The following is a 22,832-nucleotide window of genomic DNA, read 5'->3' as shown; positions in this document are numbered from 1 at the left end:
CCATATGGGCACCGGGATCCCATATGGGCACTGGGATCCCATAGGGGCGCCGGCTCTAATCCTGGCGGCCCTGCTTCCTATCCAGCTCCCTGCTTGTGGCCTGGGAGAGCAGTCAAGGACAGCCCAGGGCCTTGGGATCCTGCACTCGTGTGGGAGACCTGGAAGAGCCCCGGCTCCTGGTTTCGGATCTGCTCAGCTCCAGCCGTTGCGCTCACTTGGGGAGTGAATCCTCGGACAGAAGATTTTCCTCTCTGTCTCTCCTCCTCTCTGTATATCTGCCTTTCCAATAAAAATAAATAAATCCTAAATATATATATAAATTAAAAATTAAAACAATAACAACAAAAAAAAACTGCTTCTATCGCCTAGTCCCTAAAGCTCAATCACTTCCCTGGCGACTGCATTTCTTCACCAGTTCTCAGAAGGCCCATAGAGTGCCAATACAGGGAAACTCAAACTCACCCCCTGGTGGCCTCAGATGAGCTTTAGTTCAAGGACAATCTTCTCTCCCTTCCCCTCTCTAAGAGTGTCAAAGGCACTTCATGACCCTAATGTGTTTGTGAAACTACCAAGCTGGACTGACAACCTTCAACAAAAGCTTTGAGGGGGACAACATTGTAGCAGAGCATGTCAAGCCACTGCCTAAGATGCTGGGATCCCACATGGGTGCTGCTTTGTGTCCTGGCCGTTCTACTTCCCATCCGTCTACCTGCTAATGCCTTGGGAAATGCAGCAAAAGACAGACCAAGTACTTGGGTCCCTGACCCCACCCCCGTAGGAGACACAGATGAGGCTCTTAGGCCAATCCAGCTGCCAAAACCGCCTGCAGAGTGGTCCAATAGATGGAAGATTTCTTCCTCTCTCTGTGTCCCTTCTCTCCATAACTCTGGCTTTTAAATAAATAAAAACAAAAATTCTAGAAACTTAATTGATCTCCTGACAACCACTGTCCGTGGGACAGTAAAGCTTAAAGAGGCTTAGGATGCCCACAGTTCCAAGCTGCCTCACAGAAAATCTCTCACAGTGTAGAGATCTCATACATTGAATCACCCAAACCAGACTGTCCATAACACACTGCTGATGGCGTCTGACCTCAACATACTGATTATAAGATCATGTTAAAGGAATAATAAATATGTCTTCAATGCCAAACGTGCATAGTAAATTCATGCCTTAATAATGAAGGTTCCTCTACAAGTCATTGAATATAAACATCTAGGAGTTACTAGTATTCCCAAAGTCTTTTTTCCAGAAAAGTTAAACTGGAAGGGGCGAGAAGGAGGGAAACACTCTGGCAGTAATGAGAAGACAGTCGGATCCTCACCCAAACCCCTCGCCAAACACACAGCCTTTTTCTGCAAAGTGATCACATCACAACTGAAGACATAGCAAAACCTACACAGTGAGCTTAATGCCTGGCACGCTGGCACACATGCAGTCATCCCAAACCTGACCTCCATCTGCACAGCATAAACAGCCAGCCATCCCAACCTGCGCTTGTCACCTGTCACTTCTCAAAAATTTACGAGCCCAGAGATTTCCTTTTTAGTTGGGATGCCTGAAATAATAATAAAAATACTGCCTAAGTATGCATCACAGGAAGGAAATATGTCACAATGCTCATAATCACAGAAGGATAAATTTTTTAAAAAAGTCCTCTCCACAATAACTCACAAAACAGAGATCTTTAATACACATTTATTACATAAGGGGCGGGAGAGTGGGGCGTGTAGCATTCAGATTTTCTAGCCGCAACACTTTAGCTGATGCCAGATTGTAGCCTGCAGCAGCCTTTTCATAAATAAGGACTCAGACTAGGATGGGGTTTTCCCAGTTGGGTTAGAATCAGAAAAAATACCTCCCAAGACCTGATCCTGTCAGTTATCCCCTACAGCACCGCCTGCTTTCTGATTCCAAACTGATGGGAAGCCAGGCCCCCTTAAAGGTTCTGCCCTCCCAAGCTCACCCCGCAGCACACCCCCTCAGCTCATCCAGTAAGTGTCAGCCGCTCTCAACTGCCACATCCACCTGAAGGAAGGAGGGGGAGAAGAGGAGGGACAGAGTCCACGGAAAGTTTTTGACTGCTTTTTGTTGTTTCACTGCTACAATCACAGACTTTGCAGTGAAACAAGTCAGCAAGTGAAAGCTCTGGCCAGTTTGCCCCAGGGGCCAGGAACTAACAGGAAGGGTGAGGAGAACTGGGATACTTAGAGACCTCCTGCGTCTTCAGTCCAGGACACTCCAAGGGCACGAGCACAATGGCCCTTCTCCAAGCAAGTTCCACAACCTTGAACCTGGCAGCAGCGGGTAGAGAGGATCTCCGAGTGCCCCCCTCCCCACCCCGGCACCCACACGGATTATTCGGCCCAGACGGTCTTCTACTTTCAACCCACGTGTTCCTTCCAGTCTCCCGCCACCACAATGCTCTCTGTCTCCGGGGCACCGTGCGTCAAGATAGCACCTAGGCTTCCCCACGGCCCCAACAACAGCCCGTGCGCGCTCGTCAGGACTCCATCTCGGCTGCGCGCCGGCTGCCAGAGCTCTCCCCCGCGCCGAGACACCGCCAACACCGTGTCTACCTACCGAAATCGTCTGGCGGCGGGGCTGCCTCACAGCTCGGGGAGGCCATCGCTCCTGCCCATGGGCGGTCAGGTCGCCACACAGGGGCTCAGCGCCCCTGCCCCGTCCCCCCTTCAGGGGCACAAGGGACACGGGGGGGGGGGGGGGCGGCGAGACCCGCGCCAACCCCGCCCCGCAGACACCGGCTCTCCGCATACAAACAAGGGGACGGTCCCGCGCCGCGCGTCACCGGCTCCACGCCCGCACAGCCCGCCCGGGCATCCCCGGCTCAGCCTCGGCCACAGGAAGCGGCCTGTGGCAGCCGCCGGCGCAGAGGGACGCGAGGCCGCACAGCCGAGACCGGAAAAGCGGAACGTCCCCGAGAGCCCATGGGCGTTTCACGTGTCCCCTCGGCGCGGCCGCCTCCCCGCCCTCCCTCCCCACGCCTGGAAGCTGCCCTGCAGGGGGACACCCTCCATCCGTGGCACAGGTGGCCACCACGGAAGCAGGTCCACGCCGCAGGGCGCACTCACCCGCTCGGCTGGCCGGGCCGCTCCGCCGCCGGCTGTCACTGCAACCCTCGCTCCCTGCCCAGAGCCGGCTCCCGACGCTATTTAAGGCGGCTGCGCCCCCGCCGCGGTCACGGCCGAGCCTGGCTACTGCTGGCGCGCGTGCCGCGCCCGCCCCGCCCCGCAGCGCCGGTCCCGCCCACGCAGACCCTGCCCAGCCACACGGAGGCTCCGCCCCCTGGCCCGAAGGGCGCGTGGCTGGCAGGGCCTAGGGGGCAAGACCCAGGGGCGTAACGCCAACTGCCCACCAGGTTGCCTGACCTATTTGGGGGGAAGAGGCAAAGGTGCATTGTAGTGTCACAATCCCGCAGCGACGTGAACCCTGGCTTTCTTTTTGGTACTGGGAGTGCCCCCCCTCCAGCGTGGCCCCAGAGCTTTGTTGGCCATTGACCGCTCGCTCACCCTGGTTTTAATCCGATTTTCCCGTGGTCCCCACGCAGGGTTTCGCCACAGGCCCTGACTCTTGTCCCGGCTTCAGCTCCCCGGACATGAAGCAACCTTGGACAGTTGGCTTTAAGTCTGAGGGATGAGAGGAGGGTTGCCACAGCAACTTGAATCCTAACAGACTGCTGGATACTTCTCTGTTGTTAACACTTCAGATACATTATCCTAATGTTTTCTAAAAATCCATGGCTAATTCATTTCAAAGGCAGAGTCAGAGAGAGGAAGTTGGAGAATCTTCCGTCCCACTGGTTCACTCCTCAAATGGCCACAAGCATTGGAGCTAGGCTGATCCGAAGGCAGGACCAGAAGCTTCCTCCCACCCTCCATGAGGTGGGCACTCTAATCATTTGCCTTTGATGGAGGTTACCTGGTGCTGAGCACAGCTCTAGGCCTTCACTCAGAGCCTGTCTTAGAGGCTGCCACTCGGGGCAACAGCAAGCGCCACCCAAGCTAACTAGCAAAGATGTACAGGTCTTGCCTTGAGTGTGGCAGGAGTGTTCGTTTTCTCACGCGCAGTGCGCTGGGCGGCTGGTTCATTGGTGAGCCCAACCCTTCAACCCAGTGTCTAAAACAGCACAGTTCTTTCTGGATCTGTGTCTTCCAGCTCTAGACTCCCATTAAGGGGGAAAAGGAAAGATGACTCCACTTTCTCCTGGGCTAACCTTCGGCTTCTCTTTTCAACTCTTAACTCCCCACCCACGATTTCATCATTTTAGCCTCTCATTTTCTCTCTTCTCCAACCAGTTCTTCAGCCTCCTTAGGCACTTTCCAAGTTCTGTGATGTATTAGTTTTCAAGGCCTTTTGTACCCTTGTGTCACAAAGTACAGACATGCCCAGCAAGGTTGGGTCCTTCTGTGGGCTCTAAAGAAGAGCTGGACCCTGGGGTCTCCCTCTACCCAGCACTGGGTTTTCTTCTCCTTAATATCTCTTCGCATCCTCCCTCTGTCCACATTTCCCCTTTTATAAGCATACCAGTGCTTCTGGATTCGGTCCTACCCTAATGTTAACTGGATCACCTCCCTAAAGACCCTTTCTCTGGTGTTGTTATTGTCACCTAGCCTGCAACGTGGACATCCCCTATGGATGCCGTCTCAAGTCCCAGCTGTACTTCCGCTCCAGCTGGCTGCTAAAGCATCTGGAAGGGAAGTAGAACAAAGTCCAAGTACTTGTGCCCCGGCCGCCCATTTGGGAGACCCAAAAGGAGTTCCAGGCTCCTGTCTTTAGCCAATCCCTCCCTCTGCCTTTCTAATAAAGATATCATAAAAACAAAAACAAAAAAGACCATTTTGACATCTAAGGTCACATCCTGAGGTGGTTGACAAATGAATTTAAGAGAGGACACGGTTGGAGCCACAACTTATGGGCAGTTGTCACTGGCTGCCTCACCTTCCTCCTCCAAGACATGCTGTCGTCATACTGGACGCTTGCTTCTGGCCTGTGGTCCTTAAAGCAAGTGATTTACAAGGTTAAAATAGAGATTGCATACTGCCACCAATTAGATCTGAATTCCTGTTCTAATCAAAGCTGCTATGTGATACTGGGAAGCAACTTCATTCCTTAGGACCTTGGATAAGGAAGCTGGACTAAATAATCCCCTAGATCCCTTCAGTACAAAGACTTAAAAAAAATTATTGGGGCCCATGCGATGGTTCAGCTTGTTTAGCTGTTATTTACAGCTCTGGTACTTCATATGGATGCCTGTTCCAGCTTCTTGCTTATGTGCCTGGGAAAACAATGAAAGATGGTCCAAGTTCTTCGGCCCCTTGGGAGGTCTGAAAGAAACTTCTGGCTCCTGACTCTGGTCTGACCCTGTCCTGTCTTGGCTGTTGCCACCATTTGGAGAGTGAAACAGCAGATGGAAGAACTTACTCTTTGTCCTTTTCTCTGTAAATCTGCCCTTCAAATAAAAGTAAATCAATCTTTAAAAAAAATCTCACTAATAACTTTTTACAGTTTGTGGGGTGTCCTATGGCCATTAGCTAGAGAATGCGGTGGGAAGCAGCACTGCATATTGCTTTAGTACATAGGTTTTGGGGTATAGCATTGTGGCACAGCGAGCTAAGCTGCCCTCTGCAATGCCTGTCTCCCTATCAAAGCACTGGTCCTGGCCATTCTGCTTTGTATCCAGCTGCCTGCAAAAGCAGCAGGGCATGGCTCAAGAACTTGGACCCCTGTAACCCATCTGGGAGACCCAGGAGGAGTTCCCTGTCTCTTGACTTTAGCTTGGACCAGTACTCTTTCTTGGGGCCATTTAGATAGTGAACCAGAGGATGGAAGGTCTCTCCCTCTCTATCTCCTTCTACCTTTAGAAAAATACATAACTATTCAGTAAACAAAAAACATGGGCTTTGGGTTGGGAGAATCTGTGTCCTCCTCCACAGCCCAGGAAGGACAAGATTATTGTGAAAGTTTGTCATAAGACTGACAGCCAGGGCCTGGGTTCCAGACTCTGTAATTAGGAGTTCCATTTTGTGACTTAAGGAGAGAAGTTAATTTCAACTCTCTATTGTACTCTGTTTTTTTTTCCAAACACTTCAGTAGGCCAGTGAAGCAGAGCCAATTGTTACAGTGGGAACAAATTTCCTTGCGAAAGCTGAAGCCTCTTCTCAGTTGTTGTAGAACCTTTACCTTCTGGCTTGATTAAAATGCCCAGGCAAGGTCTGGCCAGATCCAATTCTACATGTGTCTAAAACTGGGAGATTAATGGGTCAATCTCTCAGAGAAGTTACACTGCAAGTCCTCTTTCTGGGACAAGCTGTAGGCAGGTTAATAGTGACCCTGATTCAAAACTTCCTGCTTCATGATTGACAGTTGCATGGTTGTTAAGGACCTTCCCCATCTAATGTTTCTAGACATGAGAACTGAAATGCAGTCACATCAGTGGGTTGTGGCCAAGGTGCTTTAAATTCTAGCCCTTGGTAATCAGTCAGATATAGGAAGGTATCAGTGGCAGGAGCCTGGTGCTCAATCGGCTTTAGCTTTGCTTTTCTTTTCTGATAGAAAGGCTTCTGTGTAGACTTAGCCAGCTGGACTCAGTATAGATGCCCAGTGTTCTGGGCAGCATCCAGAGCATCATATGGAGCTTATGTCTCCCCTCTGCATCAGGCATGACCATAAAGCTGCAGCACAGGCACCTGCTCACCTCCACAGCATACCCAGTAGGTGGGGTGGTCCTCCATCTTCTTCACGACAGACTCCGTGTCAGGGAGACTTGATCGTGATTGCTTGTGGGAATTTTCCAGAGATATCAGGGTCTCTGGATGAGGTGGGTGACGAGGCAGATCCTTGGGTCTGGCCATGGATGCCTTGCATCGCGGCCTTCTTGCATCTACAAGCCTCAACTTTGACTGCATGCCTCTGAGGAACGAGTGCTTCTTTGCCTTCATGGCTGTCTTGGTACCAAAGTACTCAATCTGTTCTGAGGCTGCTGCTCTACTAGGCATCTGCCCTTCTCCCCCAGAAATCTGTAAGTGCCTGGAGTGTAAGAGTGTCACATGCATCCACATCACTCTTTTCTCTTTGCCTTAAAGTCCTCAAACAATGTGTATACATACTAGCACTCAGTTGCTGAACTGAATACTTTTTTCTAATTATTCTTGAGTCATCCATGGCAGCCAAGGTGAATCCTGGTTTTGTGGAAATTAAAACCTCATTTAGAAAATTACAAAACTGGATATAAAAATGAATGCTTCTTTATATTACACTAAGAACAGAAATCACAGTAAAATATGCATTTTTAGGGGTCAATGCCATGGTGTAGTAGATTAAGCTTCTGCCCAGTAATGTTCATACGAGTGCCACTTGCAACCCAGTTCCTTGCTAATGGAAAGCAGAAGAGGATGGTCCAAGTGCTTGGTCCTTGCATTCACATGGAGACCCAGGAGAATGGCTTCTGACTTTGGATCGCCTAAGCTATGGCCATGGAAGCCATTTGGTGAGTAAACCAGTGGATGGAAACTCTTTCTCACTCACCTTCTCTCTGTCTCTCCTTCTCTTTCTGTAAATCTTTCAAATAAAAATAAATAGAGTTCTTAAACATATATGTATATGCATTTTTAAAGTTTGGGCTGTTTTGGGCTTCCAGCAATAGGGATTTTTTTTTTTTAACGGCATAACACTCAGGGGCCCAGCATGATGACTCAACTGACTGATCCTCCAACTCCAAGAACCAGCATTGCATATGGGCACTGGTTCATGCCCCAGCTGCCCCACTTTCCATCCAGCTCCCTGCTTATGTCCTGGAAAAGCAGTGGAGGATGGTCCAAAGCCTTGGGACACTGCACCTACATGGGAGGCCTGAAAGAGACTGACTGCTTTCCCTGTTCAAGTCTGGCTGTTGCAGCCACTTGGGAAGTGAACCAGCATTTGAAGATCTTTTTTCTCTGTCTTTCCTTCTCTCTGCAAATCTGCTTTTCCAATACAAGAAAATCTTTAAAGAAAAAACTGTAGACTGTAGAAAGTCCAGGAAAAAAAAAATAACCTAAAACTTGCATTGTTATGGGGTACAGCCAGTGATAGCCAGCACCCCTTGAGAGTGGGCAAATAGAATATGAATGTGCCCCCCACCCTCTGTCCTAATGGTAGGGCCTAACAGCAATGGAATGTTAATTCCATCCTTAGGGAGAAACCCTCAGCCATTCCCCCCACTACCTAGGGGTTCACTCCACCCCACCTGTGACTCTCACCTATCATCTGAGGGGGGGAGCAGCATTGCATTAATGTGTAACCACTCCCCTCACAAGCCCCTATAAAGGATCATGATAAGGAGGGGCTCACTATCTTGCCCCTGTGCCTGGTCTTGAGTTTCTGTTGCTCTGGCCTCCCCAGGACAGGTATCCCCTGAGCATGGTCCTTGTGTGTGTATTCCTCACCCTCTGTATACTGCTTAGGTGGGACAATGAAGATAGCAATGTTAAGATGCTTTGTATTAAAAAAAAAAAAGATGCTTTGTATTTCTGGTTTGTGTGTTGTCGGGAGTTCTAGGAGAGATGAGGCCTAGCAGTAGTGGAATGTGGGCAGAGAGGGTGGAGAGGGGTGAATGTCTGCAGCTTTGTGTGGGCAGGTTATAAACTGCATGCCTCTTAGGATAACTTATATTGTTGGGAAAGCTGGGACATAGATCTTTAGCTTAATGGATGGACTTAGGGTAATGACCATCTGTTCCAGGCTCGGCGGCGAGGCCTAGCAGCTAAAGTCCTCGCCTTGAACACTCCAGGATCCCATATGGGTGCTGATTCTAAACCTGGCAGCTCCACTTCCCATCCAGCTCCCTGCTTGTGGGCTGGGAAAGCAGTTGAGGATGGCCCAAAGCCTTGGGACTCTGCAACCGTGTGGGAGACCAGGAAGAAGTTCCTGGATCCTGGTCTGGATCGGCATAGCACCGGCCGTTGCGCTCACTTGGAAGTGAATCATTGGACAGAAGATCTTTCTCTCTGTCTCTCCTCCTCTCTGTATATCTGACTTTCCAATAAAAATAAATAAATCTTTAAAGAAATGACCATTTGTTCCTTTTGAGGTTGTGATTGATTGGATCATGATTGATTGGGTTATAGTTGATTGAATTGCCATATGGACTCGTGATTTGCTATTTCTAGTGGGCTCTGTTTTCACCAAGCTTGGTAAATAAAGACTCCTTAAAAAACCTTAGACATGTCTGGTGTGATATAGCTCGCACCACACAACAGCATAAATTTTTATCCTATCTCTACAAGTTTTCTCTTTCATGTTTTGGACTATATACTCATTAACTTTTCACATGATATTTTTAAGTAAATGACCTTTTATAAGCTTCTTTCAATGTATAGAAAAATGGCATAAATCCATCATCCAATATCTACTGTGGTTAACACTTTATTTTGGTATGGAACGGTTGTTATAATTAGGCAGTACTGAAACAGTACTCTAAACTAAAGCTCATCAGTTGTTCAGATTTTCTTAATTTTAGGGGAGGCTCTTTTTTCTATTCCAGGATCCCAACCAGGACATCACGTTCCATGCACTTGTCACTCATCTTAGTCTTGTCCTTGCTGTGACAATCTCTCAGATTCTCCTTGCCTTGTAGTACCTGACACTTTTGAGAAGCACCCGTCCAGTGCTTTGCAAAATATCCTTTTCCTGGGATTTGTCTGATTATTTTTTAATGATCATTCTGGGGTCATTCATGAATTTCAATGAGGGAGGTCATAAATGACAGTTTCATAATTTTCTATAGAAAAATTGAAAGTTCAGTCTAACATGATTGATAGAGTTTTTAAAAATGTATGGCTTCAGTTTTGATGAGAGCCAAATTTACTGCTTTCCATTTTAAAGAACCACTAATTCAAGAATTTCAGGGTATACGTTCTGGCTGTAGACATTTCAGACTGTTATTCTTTCTCTACCCACATGCTTTCAGATGCTTAATAGAGGCTGGTGCAGAAATGCAGTCTTTGGCCTTGAACCTCCTGCTGGGATGCTGGAGGAGCACGCAGAGATGCCATAGTCCTACAGATAGTCTTATGCTTGGAAGGCTTAGAGACACACATGCAAATTAAGGCAAATTCTGCATACCAATCTCCCCAAGTTCAGAGGAATGTATGTCCAATTCCAGTTCCCCTTAGCTGGGTTCCAAAACCAATCTGTACCATTTCTGTGGGGGAGTCTACTAAACTGCAGCTCTTGTGTAGTCGCTGTTCATTCTAACATGGTTTCCAGAGGTCTCAGGTTCCTCACTACCGCCCCTCCCCAGCCCTTTATTAACCTATCCCTTTATTAACAGATAAGAGAGCTCCTATCTGTCTGGATAGTAACGCCTCCAGGTGTTCCCCTCTGTTCCTTGGATCCTGTTCCTGCCTTGCACTCCTGTTCCAACACAGAACTGCTAATTAAATGAGGGCTTCCAATGTCCATTCTGCATTGTTACATCATTTTAGTTTGTGCTTCTTGAGCTGGAATGGAAACTGTATTTAATCTAATCAAGAGGAAGGTGTAAGTAATTTCTTCATCTCTCCGATTTAGCTGGCTTTCTGCATCTCAACCAGTAAAATTCAAGCTTTGACAGGAGTTTTTAAGGATCATTTATAATCTACCCCTGCTTTCCTCACCAACCAGTTGGTCTCTCATTCCCCTTTCCTTCTAGATGAAACTATTGGCAAGCTAAGAGCAGTTACAAAGCACAGATTCAAACGCCATTATTGACAGACTGAAGCTAAGTCTTGAGTTTTCTTCCTCCAAGTCAGTGCAATATCGTGTTGCATGAAATTTAAAACATAGTCAATTGTAAGAAGCACAATAAGTTGAGTACTCCTTAGGTTTGAAACCAAAAATGCGTTGGCTTTTGGAACATTTGCATATACATATTGAAATGTCCTGATGGTGGGACTCAAGTCTAATCACGAAGTTCATTTGTATTTCATAAGCATTTTTTACACATATCATAGAGGTGATTTTATATAATATTTTTAGTTTTTCATCTCTAACACCCAATGAAGGTCTGTGACCTGTAAGTAGAGGGTAAAATTAGAGTTAGTACCCTTTTAACTAATTTATCTATTTGAGGGGCAGACAATAGAAGATACACAGACGGAGAATTCTCAACTACTGGTTCACACTCCAAAGGCCTGAAATGACTAGAGCAGGCTGGCTGGACCTGGGAGCTGGGATCTCAATCCTGGTCTCCCATAAGGGTGACAGGAACACAATTACTTGAGCCATCACCACTAATGCTCAGGTTGGACATTAACAGAAAGCTGGAGCCAGAGATGGGCACAGAGCCCAGGCACCCTGATGTGGGATGCAGACACCCCAACAAGCCTAACTGCCATGCCAAACATCAGCTGTTTGAGTTAGTATTTAATCATTATTGATCATGTCTTGCTTCACCACTATATTCTAAGAACCACTAATGTTCCTTTCATGTTGGGGTCCGTGCAGTGGATCTGGGGGACACGAAGGTGTGAAGAGTATTGTCCCATTGCAGGCAGGGCCACAAGGAATTTCCCGGTGCATGGCAGGACCCAGTGGATGTCTCTACAACCACCTGAATGCAGCTCCACCTTCCTTTGCATGGACAACCCTGCAGAAGAATTCTAATCCATGCAGGCATTGTTTGCTACTGTGGAGTTGGCTTTTTTGCTCAATGTGAGCTTAGAGGTTAATGTCAATAATAACATCTTGCAAAAGGGCCTTCTACTATTCCTACTGTCTTGGCTGTTCCCATTGACCTTATGCTAATCAAGGGATCTGTATTTAGGACTTCATTCTTTCCTTAATCTTTAGGTTCTCCTTTTCTTTGTGATACAAGATTGAGTTGTAGAATAAGAATTGTAGTAGGAACTTCTAGAGTTTTTAGGTGAAACAAATGGCAGAATTATCCGTGGAAACACCCACTTGACCATGATGTAAAAAGTCTGAGCCAGAGTTTGACTATTACTGTATAAATAAAGCAGACAGCTTTCCTGCATTGTCCATTATGATCATGAAATGGTAGTGGTCCATTTCTTCCTTCTTTACACCTCATCCACACACCATTCTCGAGTTCCGAACTCAGCTGGAGCTGGACTCCGGCACTTTCAGACTGTAATACAGCTACATCACCAAATCCCAGAGGGAGACCAAGTGTAGGATCGATTCCACACACCACCCTCAACACACACACACACACAGTGTGAAATTTTTCTGGGTAGAATGTGTCTATAAATACCACAGGGAGTGGGTGTGACCTGGTAAATCAGCATGGAATGGTGTGGAAACTGGATAAATAGAGCAATAAACAACCTTCATCATTTCTGCTCTCACCTCCTCCCTCACCATTGTGCTAAGTGAATTTTACTTCAACACCTGCATGCAACCTTAAGCCCACCTTTCAGCTATTGGACAGTCATGGACCACCTTGAGAACCTAATAAAGAACACATGTTTATAAGGTCTCTAAATACTTGCTGTTGCTCTCCTAGCAACCTTAGTTAAGAACTGCACTAGAAAGAGTTCTAGAATTTAGCTACAAAGGGGCAGGTGTTAGGGCACTGATGAATCCCATATTCCCTATCAGAGTGCTACTTTGGCTACTCTACTTCCAATCCAGTCTCCTGCTAATACTCCTGGGAAGGCAAGAGGATGCTGGCCCAAGTACTTGGGACCCTGTAAACCTTGTGGAGATTCTAACAAAGTTCTGGGCTCCTTGATTCAACCACAACCAGCCTAAGTGCTGAAAGTATTTTGAGAGTGAACTGCAAATGCAAGATTGTTGTTTTTCCTTACTCTCTGTCACTCGTGTTTTCAAATAAAAAAGTAAATAAACCTTTTAAGAAAAGTATTTGCAGGCCTGGCGAGATAGCATAGCAGTTAAAATCCTCACCTTGAATGTGCTGGGATCCCATATGGGCGCCGATTCTAATCCTGGTGGCCCCACTTCCCATCCAGCTCCCTGCTTGTGGCCTGGGAAAGCAACTGAGGACGGCCCAAAGCCTTGGGATTCTGCACCTGTGTGGGAGACCTGAAAGGAGCTTCTGGCTCCTGGCTTCAGATTTGCTCAACTCCAGTCATTGCGGCCGCTTGAGGAGTGAATCATCAGATGGAAGATCTTCCTCTTTATCTCTCCTCCTCTCTGTATATCTGCCTTTCCAATAAAAATAAATAAATAGAAAAGTATTTGCAATCAAGACTTGAGTCTACGTTCTGGTTAGGTGACTAATCTCTTTATCTTATTTTCATCATCATAAATGAACTGTAATGATAACCATTCCTGCATGTTATAAAGGACTGACACCTGGTCCTTCATTTTAACTTCCTTATCCCAGTTCCTCAACATTTTAAAACCAACTGCAAGTACCCAGTACTAAAAATGTTGTGTCTAGAGTCAGCAATGAGTTAGTTTCATGCTAAACTCAGGTCTCCATGAATTCAATTAAAAATATTTACTGAGCTTGTATTATGCACTGGCTACAATGGTAGGTACTGGAGCATTGCAGGGGGGATTGTGGGGAGGGATCTGGGAGAGCTTCTAGTTGGTGTGGTATTCTAGTGCCCATCTAGCCCTGAAATGCAATCCTTCCTAAAAATTTTGGCCTAAAATGCTTTACTGTGTAACTCACCAAAGTCCACAATGTTGATATGGGTTACTAGGCAGAGTTAGGTCAGAAAAATAAAACTGTAAGGATTTTTCTCTGCTAATGTCTGTGTAGCCACACTTACCATGCCAATTCAGTATGCCAAAACTTTCCCATGATGCAGGTGTGTCTCAACCAGAATCAGAGAGGAGGAGATGCCATGGTGGCCACATGAAAGTTAAGTTCCATGAGGAGGTACCATGAAACTTGCAGAAAGTTTCAAGCATACAAAGCTCCACCCCATTTTAATATTCAATTAATGTACCACCCCAACTATAAAATCGATTGATACATATGAGAAAGGTTTTTGTTTAGTTCTGTTGTGTTTTGCTTTGAGCATTTGTGGATCATGTCCATAGGCCCTTCTCTGGACTCCTCATTCTCTTGTTCCTCAGAGGCAACTCTCAGGCCCACTGATGCCAGGCATCTCTCCATGTGGGGTTGGCAAAATCAGGTGTGGATGTGTATCCATTCTCTTTTAAATAGATCCTGCTCTTTCTTATAAACAGTACTTAAGCCTCTGCTTTAAATTCTTATCTCCGGGGAGACCTGGGGGAAGCTCCAGGCTCATGGCTTCAGATTGGCACAGCTCCGGCCGTTGTGGTCATTTGGGGATTGAATCATTGGATGGAAGACCTTTCTCTGTTTCCTCTCTGTTTATGTCTGACTTTGCAATAAAAATAGATCTTTTGAAAAAAATGAACTGTTCATTGGTGGAAATTTCCACGTCATAGTTTTGAACCTTGTTTGGTTACAAGTAACTGAAGCCGTGGAAATTAATACTTTCTTTTGCTTTTTATTGCAAAGTCAGATATACAGAGAGGAAGAGAGAGAGGAAGATCTTCAGTCTGATGGTTCACTCCCCAAGTGACCGCAATGGCTCGTGCTGTGCCGATTCGAAGCCTTGAGCCAGGAGCTCCTCCAGGTCTCCCATGCAGGTGCAGGATCCCAAGGCTATGGGTCGTTCTCAACTGCTTTCCCAGGCCACAAGCAGGGAGCTGGACGAGAAGCAAGTGTGCTGGGATTAGAACCAGCACCCATATAGAATCCTAATATGTTCAGGGTGAGGACTTCAGCCACTAGGCCACACCGCCTGGCCCTTTCTGCTTTTCAATGAAGGCATTGTATTTGGAAAACTGTAGAATGTTGGCTATTGCATAGATTGATCCCAACAACCTGACACCAAGTCGGAGTCGGAGGGCAAGAAAGCTCCTGGCTAACTTTGAGCAGCGTCCTAGGATGACCATAACCACATCCTTATGATCCTGAATCTTTGAACACATTCACTAACTGATAGATGCAGGAAAGCAGCAGACGCAACTGTGAGGTGTTGCAGTGACTGATACCCCAGCGGCATTCAGCGAGCCACGATCCAAACTCCACAGGAAGCCGGAACTCTACCAGCAGCTAGGTCAAAACAGATCCCTGTGTTCCTCAGACCTAAAGGCCAACAGGTTCTGGCAAGATCAGTACCAATGGAGTGGCACAAGTGACTGCAAAGAAAGTACCAGGTACCAACTGCAATAAGTAAAATTGAACTGTAGATCTGTGGGTAACACAGCTCAGAAACCTACCCCAAAAAGAAGAATCTGATAACCAGAAGCACAATGACCAAGGGCAAAAAAACCAGTGGCACAATGAATGTTACTGAAGACTCCCCTGCAAAACAGCAAAACCCTTTGCCAACCTCAGAGTTTACTGAGGAAGACATTGAGAAAATGGGAGATAAAGAATTTAAAATACTTGTTATAAAGCTTCTTATCAATAATGAGAAGCATATGAAGCAGACATTCAAGGAATTCAAGGAATATGTTACACAGCAAATAACAGCAGTGAAGCAAATGAAAGCTGATATATCAGAAATGAAGAATACAGTGGAGCAAACTAAAAGTACAGTGGGGAGTCTCCAAAATAGAATGAAGGAGGCAGAAGAAAGAATCTCAAAATTAGAAGATATTTCCTGTCATCAGAGGGAAGCAACCAAAAAGCTGGAAGCAGAGCTGGATCAGACCAATAAAAGTATTCAAGAATTGAAAGACACTATTAAAAGGCCAAATATAAGAGTTATGGGAGTCCCAGAAGGTGCAGAAAGAGAAGCTGGGATTAAGGGTGTATTCAATGAAATAATAAGGAAAAATTTCCCTAATCTAGAGAAAGAATTGGGAAATAACATCCAGGAGGGGCACAGAACTCCCAACAGGCTTGACCAAAAGCGATCTTCACCAAGACACATGATCATCAAGCTCTCTTCAATTGAACATAAGGAAAAGATTCTTAAATGTGCACGGGAAAAAAATCAACTGACATACAAAGGATTGCCAATTAAACTCACAGGAGATCTCTCATAGGAAACTACAAGCCAGAAGAGAATGGAGTGACATATTCCAGATTCTAAAAGCAAAAAATTGTCGGCCCAGGAAAATGTACCCAGCAAAACTTTCCTTTGTCTTTGAAAATGAAATAAAATTCTTTCACAGTAAAGAAAAGCTAAAAGAATATGCCTCTTCCAAACCTGCCCTACAAATGATACTTCAAGATGTTGTTTTGACAGAGAAAACGAATAGCACCAACTAAAACCAAAGGCAAATGTGAAGAACATCCTAGTAAAATGACAACAGAAAACTAAATCAATGAACAACCCATTCCTAAAATGACAGGACCAAATTACTACCCATTCCTATTAAATCTGAATGTAAATGGGTTAAACTCATCAATCAAATGTTATAGATTAGTGAACTGGATTTTTTTCCATTTTTTAAATTTTATTTTTGACAATCTTTACACAGTCAATTAGGGCACAAGGATTCAAGGGCTACAGGAAAGTGGGTAAGACTATCATTTCCACATTTTTTTCTCTATCTGGGGTAAACGGGGAGATAAAGGGGGAGGTAAAGGGAGAAGCCCCATCCAGTCTCCTACCCATTCCAGGTCCCCTATGTGGCGCATGCTCCAAGAGTCTTGCTCAAGTGCTTTTGTTAGTTCAACATTTCTGAATTGCTGCAGAATTCACTGGTTGACATAGTCTATCTTGGAGTCTACGTTTACAACATATGGCTGGGATAGTTTATTGATTTGTTTTGTCCTCTGTCTTTTCATGGTTAGGGATCTGAGTCCAGCAGGTCAATTGAGGTGAACGAAGACCAGGTTCTTGTGTGTACTTGCAAGTATGGGGCCTGGCACAGTCCATTGCCTCAATCAGCTGGTGGTTGCAATTGCTGGGTTGGTTCTGTTTTCAGCCCCATCTTCCACTCGATGGGTGTTGCAGTCCAGCCTGATTCTGTCCAGCACACACTCGGCCCTCACATAAACCAGTGGGAGCTGCAGCCTAGTTGGAGTGACCCATAATGTGACCTGGATTTTTTTTTTTTTAAAGATTTTTTATTGTTATTGGAAAGCCAGATATACAGAGAGGAGGAGACACAGAGAGGAAGATCTTCCATCCGATGTTTCACTCCCCAAGTGAGCTGCAACGGTCCGGTACGCACCGATCCGAAGCCGGGAACCAGGAACCTCTTCCGGGTCTCCCACGCGGGTGCAGTGTCCCAAAGCCTTGGGCCGTCCTCGACTGCTTTCCCAGGCCACAAGCAGGGAGCTGGATGGGAAGTGGAGCTGCCGGGATTAGAACCGGCGCCCATATGGGATCCCGGGGCTTTCAAGGCGAGGACTTTAGCCGCTAGGCCACGCTGCCGGGCCCAACCTGGATTTTTTTTTTAAAAAACCAAAACCCATCTATTGCCTACAAGAGATATGTCTCACCAACAAAGATTAGCGGAAGCTGTATCATGGATTTTGATATATTTTTAAAGTTTAATCTCTTGAAATAGATCATACAGTAGCATCCTTCTCTTCAAGAAGGTTCTTGATTTTCTTCAGTGACACATAATTTAGCATGGCATTGTTAATTTCTTCCTGTTTTTGTTTTGTGGCTTTTCATTTAAGGGGATGTATAGTAATTGTAATGAAGACTGTCATATCTAGTAACATGTTACTTAATTATAACATTGTAAATTTCTATTTTTCTTCCTGTTGCTGGTTTTGTATTGTAATTTTTCATTTAAGGGGATGTATAGTAACTGTGTAATGGAAGTTTGTCATATCCAGATGTGGGATACAATATGGTTTGCATCTACTTCCAGATCGACAATGGACTCTCAGTGAAACTTGACAATAGGAAGCTGGACTCTGCCATTGTCCATGCCCTTAATGATGGACATGACTATTTATAAAGAACTATAGTATAGTAATAATATAGGGGAACTTTGTGGGGGGAGGGAATTGGAGGGGGTGTTAGAAATCCCAGAGCCTATGGAACTGTATCATAAAATGATAATAATAATAATAAAGAAGGCTATGAAATAAAAAAAATTCTTATCTCCATAGGGGCAAAAGTTTGCCATAAAAATGAAGGTGCCTGTGCTAATAACTGGCACCTCAGCACAATCTTTGTCTGGCACCCACATGTCTCTGAAAATGCACACTCTTCCTTGATTATGTCAAATGCAAAGCCAGAGTCTCCACTAGAGGTATTTTGTGTCAGCAATGTTGAGTGAGATACCTTCAATCTGAACACCCTGACTACATGAATGTTAGAATCAGCTCAATATGGTAAATATCAATGTTCTCACTGACCCAACAAAATTGCTAATAATGCACTCTGTACAGCTCAAGGTTATTAAAACATCTTGTATCATGATCAAACATTTTTTTAGATGCTTGTCAGGCTGTTTGCTTGTTTGTTTGTTTTTTAGTACAATTCTCAGTTTGAAAGGCTGCTCATGACATTCTGTTCTGGTCACTTGTATTCCCTATTGGCAACATCTGGGTGCTGCTGCACTGACAGTCCCTTCTTCAAGAGAAGTAAGCTTTCAGAAGGCACTAAGACCTCTCTTTGCCCAAATACTGGTTTTTGGGTAATAACCTCAGAGTTTACTGAAGGCTTAAATAACCATAATTTTCTGGAATCTCTGTCTCCTGAGCATCATTTCCCCCTGCAATAAACATGACATTAAGCTTCTAACATTTGCATGCTAATTAGAAAAAGAAGCATAATGGTCTAGCCTAACCTTTGGGTTAATTGATCTGCTTCAATTTGTCTCTTTTTCAAGCTTGCAAAAGCACTTCAAAAAGATCACAGAAACATAGGATTAAAAGATAACTTCAATTTGGTGCCATCTTTTAAAAAATGTTATGCTTAGTTTTTTCATAAAATGCAATTTCCCATAAGCTTTTTGATGCTCTCCTATATTTGCCTTACTAAAATATCCATTTTCCTGAGCACCTATTGCTTTACACAAGAATGAGCCAGAAGTTATGGTAAGACAGTTATCTTCTTGGTTGTAAGCAACAGAAATTAACTTGAGGCTGTTCTGAATAGATCCAGAATTTCCTGGAAGGAAACTGGAGAATGTCAGCAACTGAGAGCTATGACCTGGTATAGAGGCCGGGAACCAGGCACCATAAAGAACCAGAGCTTTCTTCGAATCAGAACAGTTTGGTCAAATGCTGCTTGCTTGGGTACAGTAACTGCCACTATGCTGGACATGTCTGGACACTGCAGTCATTGCCATGGGTAAATCCCAGCCCTGTCTTTGCCTCTGTTACACTCAATGAGAACCAAATAGCATGGCATGAGCTTGCCTCTGCCAGTCTTTGGTGTTATACCTGTGTCCTGGCTACTAGGGTAGATAGAAGAAGATCTCAATTTGTTGCCTGTAGTTGTGGAAATGGTAATATGATTCCATACATACAAAGAAAGTTAAATATTGTACAGTAAAACATGACAATTGCCTAGCACATTCTGTGCTCACTGATAAGACAAATACTAGAGTTAGTTTACATGATGGAAATAATTTCTTTCTTTGGAAACATGAGGAGGTAGGTCTCATAGTGGGCATACCCTTAAACAAAGTTCTGAAGGGTAAATGGGTAACAATTGGCTAGCAGACAATAAGTGCAGACATAAACAAGAGCAGGGTGGCAGAGGAATGAAGACAGGAGACAGAGCAGAATTGGCAGCTTTTCCCAGCTAGCTTAGATGGCTTGATTGGGTGATGAAAAAACTGCCCAGTTAAACAGAGGGAAGTTGCATTTCCACTTTAGAAAGCTCCCTCTTACGCCTCTATGCATAGTGAATGGTTGGAACTGATGTTACTTATGATAAACTTGGAATAGCATGAGGAGACCAAGTTTCTATATTTGGCTCTTCAATTTCTGCTTTCAGCTTTATCTCTGCCTGTCTAGGCTCCTTGCTTCCATCTTTTAGAATGCTGGGGTGGGATACCATCATTTTAATGTGGCCCATTCTGCATTGAAGATACTAGGGCATTATTGCTCCAAGGCAGATTGTACTATAAAAGGCTTTAAACGCCTGATTAAGGCATGTGAATTACTTATGTATTTATTCAACCAATAATTATTGAGTGCCTTTATGTGTCAAGCACTGTTACAGGTTTCAGGAAATAGTAGTAAGAAAGAAAATGTCCTTACCACTTCGTGTGATTTTCAGGATAAATGCCTACATTCTAATGGGAGTAGGAGGGATCAGCTAACAATAACAACAACAACAAAAAACCTATCTAATGATAGATGGTAGGAACCTGAGCTATCAAGGAAAATAAGACAGATTAGAAGAAATGACAGTAGCAGAAGGACAGGGGCATTCTTGCCTCAGACATGTGAATGAGATTGAGCAGAAGTTGAAATGAAAGGAATCGAGTTTCATGAAAGCAAATAGGAAGAATCTTCAGTGTGGAAAAAGAGCAAATAAATGGCAAGTACCAAGGATTCCAGGAGAGCAAGACAGGCAGGCAAAGTGACGCACAACTAGAGTCTTTCAAGAATGAAAGCACGGGCTTGGCCAAGACCATTGCCAGGACTCGAGCAGTGAGCCAGGAGAAGGGTGACCTCAGAGCAGCAGCCAGGGCCGAGCTTTCACCGTGCCAGCTTAGTGTCCTCTCCTCTGAGTGGAGTGGGCCTGTATCAGGCTTTGGGTGTATTATCATGAACTGACTACACTTTCGGTTCATGAAACCTTTGAAATGACTCAGACTGCAGCCAACATACGACCCGTCATCAACTTTATTGCCCATCACTCCATATCTTGCCTACTTTGCCATAGTCAAACCCATCTGGTCCACTGAGGTTTTGCTCATGTTGTTTTCCTTGTGTGAATTTGCCCTTGTTACCAATTGTGACAGATGTATGAGGTCTTGCTTTCACACGTCTACATGTTCCTTAGCCTTTTCTTTTGTATTAACCATAGATAATTTCCTTTTTCTTAAAAAATGAATGATGAATATATTTTCCACTGATCACAGCTCATGAAAGAATTTTGAAAATTATTTCTTCATTCTGCAGGGACTGTTTGTTCACAGACCAGATTGCTATTTCATATCTTAAATCCCAGGGCTCTCACGCATTCCTCATGGGTCTCAATTAGATGTCTCTAGGGCTCCTCTCCTTTCTCAACGATGCACACTCCACGTGCCTTCTCAGTTTCTGGACAGGTGCACCAAGACTTTAGTCATTTCTTACTATGAGGCTCAGACAGGGCAGGACTTGGGGCCATTAGACCCGGTATCTTTCCTGGGGGAAGGTAGCTACTAAGTGGACACTCTGAACTCCCCCAGGCTCTGCAAAGCTGATTTTCCCCCAATCTTTTCCTTAGTCCTTAAGGAACAGCTCAACTACCAGTTCCTTCAGAAATTTCTGGCAAGGAACTTGGATGTAAGAAATCTTCCCTACTTCACATCATTCGTCCGATTGCCTGCCCACCTGTCTATCCATTCCATTCATGTTTTTCCCCACCCTGCCTTATAGGTGGCAGGGCTGTGTTTTGCCCTGTTGATGCAATGGGACATGAAACACAGTCCCAGTTTTCAGTGAACTAGAATGCAGTTGCCAAGTTAGGTGAGAAAATAAACCATCAAAACAGAAAAATATTCCAAGCAAACCTTCCTAGGTACTTGCTATTTGCTCAATGCCATATTTTATGCAAGTGACAGCCATGGCATGGCACTGGCTTTTGCAAATAGAGTATGAAAGGTCTCTTGATGCTGTGTTGGAGAGCAAGCAGGAGCCTGTAAAGGTGAAATACAAGAGGTGTTCCAGGTAAAGATAGAAGTCAAAGCACAGGCTCTGAGTCAAGTCCTAGAAATGACACGATGGCCCCTGGGTGATGGTTCAACTGGCTAATCCTCCATCTTCAAGCTCTGGGATCCCATATAGGTGCTGGTTCATGTCCTGGATGCTCCATTTCCCATCTAGCTCCCTGTTTGTGGACTGGGAAAGCAGCAAAGGATAGCCCAAAACCTTGGGACCCTGCATCCATGTGGGAGACCCATAAGAAGCTCCTGGCTTCAGATGAACTTGGTTCTGGCCATTGCAGCCACTTGGACAGTGAACCAGTAGATGAAGGTCTTTCTCTCTCTCCTTCTCTCCATAAATTTCCCTTTTCAATAAAAATTGATCTTTTTAAAAAGAAAAGACATGAACATTCAGAAGACACAATGGAATGATTCAATGTCTTCAGTGATTGAGTATGGAGAATTGATATTAAACATCTACTTATTAAAGATATAATAATGTTCAGTGAATACAGATTCAATTGGACAATTTGGAATGACAGCAAGAAGGCACCAGTCTGTTTCTCTCCTATCTGATTTTACATGACAAAACAGCATAGATCCCTCAAAAGATACATCTCTTTAGAGATCAATCAATCAGGAATACTTCTAAAGATTTTGCTAGCTATACCCTGGGGAGGGCCACCTTCAAGATGTTTAGATTTATGTGTAATTGTGGGGACAAGATTCACAGAAATGAAAAAGGAATCTCATTAAAGAAAATTAAGGCAATGATGGATAGGAACCAAATAAGTGGTAGAATGAAGGGGTTGAAGAGGAAGAAAAGAACAGTATTAATGAGGGAGGCTTTGAATCAGTCCTTTTGTAATTAACAAAATTCAGAGGATGAAGACAAATGAAGGAACTTCACCCTGGGAAATAATAAGCACAAGCCTATTTGAGAGCTGGTAAAGAAAGAGAAAGGAGCTTGTCAGATCCATGGAGTCAGATCCAGGCTGCTTATCGATATCCTCGGCAGTCAGCATATGGCCTGGCACTGTATGTTCTGGACACATGGACCTTCAGGAACAATGAATAAACCAAGGGGAGCT

The 22,832-nt window shown here is 44.9% G+C and overlaps 1 protein-coding gene and 2 long non-coding RNA genes across 6 annotated transcripts in view; 2 read left to right on the top strand and 1 right to left on the bottom strand.

The window, feature by feature from the left end:
* Positions 1–3,219, bottom strand: part of ACSL1 (acyl-CoA synthetase long chain family member 1) — a 70,566-nt gene extending 67,347 nt beyond the window's left edge. Inside the window, exons 1-2 of one of the 4 annotated variants that reach the window (XM_058669928.1) lie at positions 3,093–3,109; positions 1,455–1,558 (exon numbers count right to left, since the gene is read on the bottom strand). In XM_058669928.1, the coding sequence (XP_058525911.1) occupies positions 1,455–1,485 (31 nt within the window). In that variant the 5' untranslated portion in view covers positions 1,486–1,558; positions 3,093–3,109. Of the gene's footprint in view, positions 1–1,454; positions 1,559–2,583; positions 2,695–3,092 lie in introns of those variants that run through there. The other 3 variants (XM_058669927.1, XM_004579012.3, XM_058669926.1) reach the window with 3 other exon arrangements.
* A 105-nt stretch (positions 3,220–3,324) lies between these two features.
* On the top strand, positions 3,325–18,088 carry LOC131481382 (uncharacterized). Its single transcript, XR_009246271.1, has 4 exons — positions 3,325–3,465; positions 3,778–3,902; positions 14,055–14,111; positions 18,038–18,088. It is a non-coding gene; the product is annotated as an uncharacterized LOC131481382 (long non-coding RNA).
* Positions 18,089–18,095: 7 nt separating this feature from the next.
* On the top strand, positions 18,096–20,871 carry LOC131481381 (uncharacterized). The gene is made up of 2 exons (XR_009246270.1): positions 18,096–18,262; positions 20,163–20,871. It is a non-coding gene; the product is annotated as an uncharacterized LOC131481381 (long non-coding RNA).
* Positions 20,872–22,832: the final 1,961 nt, after the last annotated feature.

Source organism: Ochotona princeps, chromosome 11 (assembly GCF_030435755.1).
Source record: "Ochotona princeps isolate mOchPri1 chromosome 11, mOchPri1.hap1, whole genome shotgun sequence".
Taxonomy (NCBI): Eukaryota; Metazoa; Chordata; class Mammalia; order Lagomorpha; family Ochotonidae; genus Ochotona; species Ochotona princeps.
This window is presented reverse-complemented; position numbering and strand designations above follow the sequence as displayed.